Raw genomic sequence first — 8,797 nt, 5'->3', positions numbered from 1 at the left:
ACCTATCGAATAGACCGGCCCAAAATTTATCGAGGTCGTGATTTTTGTGGTGCTCAGCGCTTAAATGAAATAGGGCCGTAAAAAAATAAGAATGCTCTTTTCAGAAACCCATTCTGTTCCATAAATAGGCTCCCGCATCGCATATGTTTGAGCACCCTGCTCCCTCAAAAATTCACAAAATGATCCATAGAGCAAAACTGATAGCCAAACTTCGATCCTAATGTATGGTGACATATGTTTGCACGACCCTAGCGAAGACATTGGCAGTATCCGATTTCATCTATCTGCTCTATTTTCCAAAATAGGCCCAATATTTTCTCTGAAAATCGGTCTACTTCAAAATTTGGGGTTGACCACGGATTTTAAAATTACCACCATTTTAAGGTCAGCTTGGCCCAAGATGACGAGAAATGTAAAATAAATAACATTCCCGGCGAGAAATAGTCGAAAAAATTCAATTTCCCTTATGAAAGTACTGGAAAAATGAAAAAATATGAAATTTTCCCATTTTGCACATTTTGCATGAAAAATCACATTTTTTCCATCATTTGGAGGATTTTAACAACTCATTTTCATCTAGGTTTTGATGAAGAATCGATTTTGCGTATCGCACTACCCTCCCAGATTGTCCAAAAAGCGCGTTTTCCTCACCGATGTATTAAAATTGTCACATTTTTAACAAAAAATAGCATTTTCATCCACAAAATTGCCGCTTTTTAGTCTTTTCTTTCATTAAACTTCCATTCTTTGGTCGAAAAAATACCAATTTATAAACATAAAACACCGATTCGACCATCATTTCAGTTTCAAAGTGGGATTTTTTACTAATGAAAAAACTACCATCTGAAACGCGTAAAATTTATGAACAGTCACGTGAACATCCAAAAGAAGAACAAAAATTGTCAGAATACTTCGAATTTATCTATAAAAGATGTAAAGTGTTACAAGCAGTAGAAGTAAACATCAGAAGTAGTATAAAGAAAGTGAAAGACAAGTGTGTGAATTGTAACGAAAATCATGCACTTTTTATGTGCGAAAAGTTCAAGGCACTCTCAGTTAATGAACAGCGAGAAATTGTAAAGCAGAAGTCACTTTGTTGGTTATGTCTTAAAGGTGTACCAAAGCATACAGCGCTTGAGTGCAAATTTAGAAAGCTGTGTCCACAGTGCGATAAGCGACATAATGGTTTATTGCATTTGAATGAGAGTGAAAAATCCGATAAAGGTGAGAAAAAGTTCGAGAAATTTGGTCGACCATCGAAAGAATACAACAAAAAATCATATGTAGCGACAACAGCAAATAGCTCAGTAATATGTGCAACAACCCACGATGAAAGTAATGTAAATAGACTCGGTTTTTTCGTCGATTATTTGCCGATTCTCAATGCTTTGTTCACTTTTAGTTTGCTGAAATTGATTTCAGAACACTTATGATGCGTATTTTTCACTTTGGGAATTTTAGCGCGTGGCTTTGATTGTTAAACTCAAACTTGCTTCTGCACTGTCTGATGGTTCACACTCGGATGTTCGTTCGATTCACTGCGTTTGAGTTACTCGCTTAGCTGTGTGAGCCGATGCCGCTTCTATCGTCCCAATGATGTGATGCTGTGTTGCATAGTGTGTGGCTATCATATTGCGTTGTATATGCGCATGTACGTTTGTGTGCGTCCAATGTCGGTCGTCCTGTGTGTGGCTATGCCAATCGATGCTGTGTTGCTCGTTGTGCCTTATTGCCTACTGCCATAAATCCTCTCATTTTACGACTTCAGCATGTTTGTTTGGTCGATTTTCAATCGATGCACATTTTTATGAAATGTGATATTGGTTCCAAATGTTCGGCAGTTTATTGCTGTGTCACATTTTGTCGCTATGTTGCTTTCTTTTTATGGCCAGATTTTGGGAATTTTTCCGACGTAGACCGTAATTTTTTCAGTCGCCTACGTTGAAGTGTTGTTGTCATGTTGTGTGCACTCTTATCTATGTTGATGCTTCACGAGAGTAAATCCCCGCACATGTGTTGACCGTTGATCAGGCGATCGTTTGTGCGGTCTCCTTCCGAGAAACCCGATGATTTATTTTGCTCTCTTCAGATTTCTCTATGTTGAGTGTCTGTGACGACAAATTTCTTGCACGAAATGATTCGTCTCGCTGTGGTGCGTTGTGAGAAAAAATGCTTTTGACCGTAAACTGTTGGTCTGTCGTTTTTTCTCACAGTCGAAGGACCATGTTGAGAATTAAAGTAAAGATGAGAAATAAAAATGCGTTGCGTACGATTTTAACAAATTTATTCGATGTTCACAAACTCACGTCTACCATAATACTGAATCTTTCTTCGCTATGGCGCGGCTATTTATTCTATTCTAAATACGCATATGGCTGCTTGATTTGTTCACTATTAATTCTAGTTTTCTGTTCAACTTTGAACAACACGGAGCAATTAAATATTCGAAAATGAGTTCGAACTTCGAAATGATGATTTTCTAAATCATATCGGAAGTTTTTTTTTCGAAAACGGGTTCGAATTTCAGAAATACATTTTTTCAAAATTACACAAAGAAATTAAATATTCGGAAATGAGTTCGAACTTCGAAATGATGATTGCGAAATGCGAATATACTTTCTTTATTTAATTTTCGACGAGGAATCTATTTTCGACGAAATTTCATTCAGGCTCATGTACATTTGTCCATTTTGGTTGTATTTAATTGGTTTGGTCCGTTTGTCCGTTTATGATTGCATTTGGTCCGTCCGTTTGTTTGTCCGTCCGTTTGTTTGTCCGTCCGTTTGTCCAAGTAACTTGTCCGTTTATGATTGGGATTTGTCCGTCCGTCCGTTTGTCCGTTTGCTAAATGTCTGTTTGATTCGGACAAACGGACGGACCGTGTGGCGGCTGTTGAACGTCAAAGTCATTTGAGGCGACGCGAGCGCCCCCAATTTCAAAGGGCACATTAATGTAATTTAACATTTCAAATCGGAACTACACAGCGCGCAAATTCGAAATATAGGAAAATATAGTGTCAACAGCCGCACCATGGGACGGACGGACGGACGGACAAAAACGGAGGAGAAAAGTTACTTACCCGATAGCGTTATTAAGATTCCATCATAATAACGATATCGAACGATATTTTTAGTTTATTCTGATATCTTAATAAAAAAAAATCGTGAGCACAGCTATAGATAAAGGTGATGATTGTATTCCTGAAAACTGCAATCTTGTGAGGACCTTTTTTTTTCTTTTTTTTTTTAGTCCTCACTTTTTTCGGAGACTGGTTTTACACTAGATAGAATCGATTTCCAAAAGTGAGGACCTTTTTTTTTAGGTCTTCATTTTTTTTCACACCCATTTATAAATTTGCAGACCCCCCCCTGGCAAAATCATTTTACCCCCCCCCCCCCTAGAATTTTTGACCTTGCACACGTCTGATCTTGACAACACTCTCAAAGAAAACATCACACCGATCTTAGCCGGATTACTTCGGAGTGTGGAAATGATGTTTTAAATTGAACAAAATGATTCCAACGGTTTTTATTCTAGGCGATGAGGGGGCGATGAACGATTCTCTCATCTATGTGGGAACCGAAATGTTAGAAGGAGCTCGCGCTGTGCCGCCAAAAAAAGAAAAAGAAGAAAAGGCCGATGCAAGCAATCAACAAGGTTTGTTTTTATATTCGTTCATACATTTAAAAATCATTTCATGCTTTTTACTAATGGTTGTTGTGTAAATGAGAAACTAATTTTTTTATTCAATTCACTTAGATATTGAGGCGGCGATGAACGATTCGATTATTTATGTGGGTACCGAAATGTTGGAAGGAGCTTGCGCTGCACCGCCCAAAGAAGAAAAGAAAGAAGAGGCAGATGCATCCAATGGCCCAGGTTTGTTTTCTTTATTTGTTCAATACTTTTTTATGGTGTTCATTTCATTTTCACATGATATGTGTGCATACATATTTGAATAACTTTTTTTGAAAATACTTTCAGGCAATTATTCTGCAGATATTTCTGCAGACTCTGGCAGTTCGTTTGGTGAACCATCTAAGGACTACACAGCAGAATTAAAGCTACTGTACTTTGGTCATGCTTCGGTTATCGGCGTAGAAGGAAATCGCTTGGAAGAAAATCGTTCGGAAGGAAACCGTTTGGACGAAATCAAAGGCGAATCAAATGACCAATCAATTGAAGAAAAAGTTGACGTTTCGGCCATTGAAAAAGTAAAGAAACAAATAGACTTTTGATTTTTGTCAAACAATTTTTCATTGTTGTTGTTCAAATACACTGCTTGCCAATTTAAATGAACCCATCAATATAAAGCATCAAATTAAAGTATCAAAATAAAAGTCATTCATTCGTAAATTTACGCTTTTTACTCGTTTTTGTTATGAATAGGATGATTATTTTGATCTCAAAAGAATCCAACCTCAGATAAGGTTTTTTTAAGTAGATAAAGTTGTTCTGATTTATATTAATGATTAAAAATACAAATAAAAAGAGCAATGCAATCAACGATATTCGATGGTTTTTTACTAATATTCAAATTCTTTTGAAAAAAAAAACATCTTGAAATAAAAAAAAATAAATTCACACATTTGGTTCTGTTAATTATATTAACACTTGTTTTGATTCATTAAGACTAGTTGCAAGTTGTTAGACCTATGCAATTTTTCGTTCGAAATTTTTTGCCACTGTGTTGGGACTCATGTTATTACAGCTGATTCCAAAAATAGTTTGTTTGCGGTGGACTGTATGGATACGGATACGGGGCAAAAGAGTGGCCTTTATAAATATGAAAGAAAATTATTATAAGAATGTTTTAAATTTAACATTGAGAACAGATTTAGGTGGTTACTTTGTGGCGGTGTATATGGTGTTTGTGAAGTCGGTGGTATCGTTTGGAATGGCAAGTGAAACGATTGCATCGGTGGCATAGCTTTCTGTGACAGTTGAATCTCCTGATATGGTTGCGATGTGTTGATCGATTGCTGTAGCGTTTGCATCGTGTGCATGTTTTGGTATGGCTGCTGCAACTGGAACTGCTGCATTGGTGGCATAGCTTGCTGTGGCGGTTGAATCGCTTGGCATGACTGTAATGGGTCGAACGATGTTACCGCTGGCGTAGTTTGTAAGGGCTGTGACGTTTCCATCGGTGGAAATGAATCAGAGGCACGTAATTCATCAGTGGATGATAATTTCACTGAGTGTTGAGTTGCCTTTCGAGCAGTGCAAATCGCATTGTTGAAAAGTTTTTGCAATCGGCTAAATCTCTCTGTTGATAACTCATCGGTTAATCCCTCAGAATTTAGTCTCTCTAGTAACATGCGCGAAACTATATCAACTTTTTCTGGCGAAAATGCTTTTTTACCAACCGGCGCTCTCACATCGGTTGCCACTCGGTTCAAGAGATTATGCTTGCCGCCATGCATATAATCCAAACATTTTGCGACGAAGGTTGAATCATATCGATTTCCTTTTTTTATAGAACGCAACTTTTTGATTTCTGAACTAGAAAAATATTTTTCGTATTGTTCGAACTGATTTAATGTGTCTGTTTTGTGCATTTGGGCTTGGAGATTTTTTATTTTCATTTCCTTCTGTAAAATAATACTTTTAGATTCCGTCAACAGTTTTTTAAGTGTTTTATTATCCTTGATGAGTTTAGAGTTTTCTTCTAATAATTTTCGGCACTTCACTTCAAGATCACATTCTGACACAGGCGGCAATATCTCAGCAGACACACAGTTCAATGAACCTGAGATTTAATTTTTGTCTTTTTCAATAGTTTCAAATGCTTCTTCCAATTCCTTCGTGTAGATGGAATGGCGTTCAAAGGGTTGCATATAATTATGAATTTTATTTTTTTGTTTATTCGTCACTTTTAGATTTCGGCCTTTTTTATACATATTGAATTTTGATTTTTTTCCACTTTCCCTTCAAAAAACGGAGTAACCGCTACCGTTCTTGAAAATTTCAAAACTGTCGACAGTTTATTATTTAGAAAATGAAGAGAATGAGAGAAAGAGCGAAAGAAAGGGAGAAAGAATGAACCAACAAGTGCAGTACGTTAGAACACATTCATGCCGCATATATATTGTATTCGTGCGTTACGCACATCGTTTGTGTGAGTGTGCTCATGTACACTATACACAGCGCACACATGCTGTGTTAGTGTACAATGTACATGAGCACACTCACACAAACGATGTGCGTAACGCACGAATACAATATATGCGGTACGAATGTGTTCTAATATTTGCGCTGTCCCGCGCTGTCTCGCGCTGTTCCGCTCATTCGGCTGTATTCAGTGTGTATGTTTTGTACATTCCATAACGCGGAATAGCGCCAATATGAAGCGCGTAGCGCGGAAGGTTTATATGGGCGGGAAACTGTTACACAACCACATGATCTCAGTCCAGAGCAAAAAGCACAATTAAAGGCGGTGGTAGATAAATTTCCATACACGCCTCAAACCGGTCCACTCAACAAAACCAACTCATATGTACAGCAGATCACTTTAATTCCAGGTACCATACCAGTCAAACGAGATCAATACCCGCTTTCACCTTATGTGTTGGAAGAGGTACGGGCGGAAATCTCTAACTTGTTGGCCAAAGATATCATCGAACCACTTGATAAGAGCCCTTGGCGTTGGCCCATATTGTGGGTTAAAAAGAAGACCGGCGGCGGAAGAATTTGTTTGGATGCACGCGGTCTAAATAAGTTAACGATACCTGACGCCTATCCATCGTTTAACGTCGACCAAATACTCCGAAATTTGCCAAAAGCCAAGTATATCACCGGCCTTGATATGACGCAAGCCTTCCACCAGATGGAAATCGCACCGACAGACCGAAACAAGACCGCTTTCGCAATTGACAATAAGTTTTACTGTTACAAAAGGGCCGTAATGGGATTTAGAAACAGTCCAGCTGATCTCACCAAAATGTTAGCCGCGATTTTCAGTGATATGGCTCCAAATGTTTACCATTATGTAGACGATTTCGTTATACTTAGTTCAACGTTTGAGGAACATTTATCCGTCCTGTCCGAAGTGGCTAAGCGATTACAAGCCAATAATCTCACCATCAGTAGAGAAAAATCTTGCTTTTGTTATAAACGATTGTCGTTTTTGGGTTATATTCTCACCGAGGATGGGTTAACAGCCAATCCAGAACGTATTCAGCCCATTCTCAACTACAAACGACCAGAAACAGTCCGAGAATTGCGACGCTTAGTCGGTCTGATCGGTTGGTACAGGCGTTTTCTCCACAAAGCCGCTGAAAAAATCGCCCCATTAACCGATCTGATTGAAAAGGATAGCAAACGGAAAGTCGCTTGGACGGCAGCGGCCGAGGAAGCATTCGAGCTTATCAAACACGACCTCACTCATGCACCAATCCTCGTTCCTGCCGATTATTCGTTACCGTTCAAGTTGTATACCGACGCAAGCCTCATTGCCGGAGCAGGAATTCTCACTCAAATTCAATCTGGTCAAGAGAGAGTGATTGCATATCACTCGGTAAAATTTTCCAAAACGCAGCAGAATTATAGGGCCACAGAACGTGAGTGTCTCGCGGTGCTCAACGCAGTTGGAAAATTTAGACCGTACATTGATGAAGTAGCGTTCACGGTGGTAACAGACCATGCCAGCCTCAAGTGGCAAATAAACATATGCTTTTACAAGCAACAATCAGCAATATTATTGTAAACAAATAATCTCACAGCAGATTGACACAACAAATGTCATATATTGACATATATTGACGCTGTGTGATGCTGATGGTGCTGTCAATCGTACAAAAAATGTAAAACAGAAAAAAGGAGGGAAATATTTTGTGTTTGAAGATCAAAGAAATGGTTGCTGCTTCAAGATTTTGTTTTATATTTTTTCTTCTATGTTTCAATTGATGGCACAAATTTGTTGTTCAACATTTTGCAGACAGCACATTGGGTTTGAAAATGTTATTGTCATTGCCTGAATTCTTGCAGCGAAAACGATTAATCGCATATTCTAAAACCCAATCCTCTTGCAGGAGTGTCTGTTTGCAAAATGTGAAGTGGATAAACTTATTCATTGATTCGACGTTAATTCAAGTCAAATGACCTTATCAGCGTTCAAGAATCATTGCGACGAAAATTCACTTTAGGCATGTACAATCTGTATCACATATCTGTGATTCATATCGAATGAAAAAAACATGTTTTTGCACTGAAAATCTGCTTCCAGCCGAAAATTCGACAAATACTTTTTTTATCCATCGATCCAAGGGCAGAGAAAGAGGTTTGTTATGTGTCATGTAAAACAACGAATTTTTAGTTTGTCACTTAGTGTTTATTTCGAACTGATAGGTTGTCGTTTTTTATTTTTTTTCTTAATTCTATTTTTCAAATTATTTATTTTTAGTTATTAATGGCGCGGTTTTTTCTTGAATTGAGGATAGAACACACAAAACAGTACGAAGGGTTAGCAGTACCCATCAAACAAATCGACGCCTCCTGAACAGCTTTATATAGCTTTGGAGAGTCGAATGTGTGATGGAACATACTGAACCCTTCGTAAAAATTGGTCAATTTGTTTTTGTGCACCTTAGCGGTTGTATAACACCGTGTAACAAATTTCAACTTTTTTTTCTGCACATGAGAAACTCCAATTGCTTGTTTTAGAGGACCAAAAACCAAGCACTTTTGCATCATTAGTTTCTTCGAAACCACGTCTAGATTTTTTTTTATCGATTTCTGTAGTTCTTTTGGAAACCTGAAAAATCAGCGATTTTTGTTTATACTCAAAACATCATTTTTT

General features: G+C 37.9%; 1 protein-coding gene across 2 annotated transcripts; it reads left to right on the top strand.

Moving 5' to 3' along the window:
- Positions 1 to 3,541: 3,541 nt before the first annotated feature.
- Positions 3,542 to 4,239, top strand: LOC129573210 (uncharacterized). 2 transcript variants are annotated; one of them, XM_055453530.1, is made up of 3 exons: positions 3,542 to 3,657; positions 3,760 to 3,879; positions 4,000 to 4,239. In XM_055453530.1, the coding sequence occupies exons 1-3, from the start codon at positions 3,552 to 3,554 to the stop codon at positions 4,236 to 4,238; spliced, it is 465 nt and encodes a 154-aa protein (XP_055309505.1). In that variant the 5' UTR covers positions 3,542 to 3,551; the 3' UTR covers position 4,239. The 2 variants fall into 2 exon arrangements, with proteins under 2 accessions (XP_055309505.1, XP_055309504.1); XM_055453529.1 differs by having other exon boundaries at positions 3,985 to 4,239.
- The last annotated feature ends 4,558 nt before the right edge of the window (positions 4,240 to 8,797 follow it).

Source organism: Sitodiplosis mosellana, unplaced genomic scaffold, assembly GCF_009176505.1.
Source record: "Sitodiplosis mosellana isolate CC-2019 unplaced genomic scaffold, AAFC_SMos_1.0 Smas_scaffold_6013, whole genome shotgun sequence".
Lineage (NCBI taxonomy): Eukaryota > Metazoa > Arthropoda > Insecta > Diptera > Cecidomyiidae > Sitodiplosis > Sitodiplosis mosellana.
The sequence above is the reverse complement of the archived record's forward strand: the minus strand, read 5'-3'. Positions and strand labels throughout refer to the sequence as shown.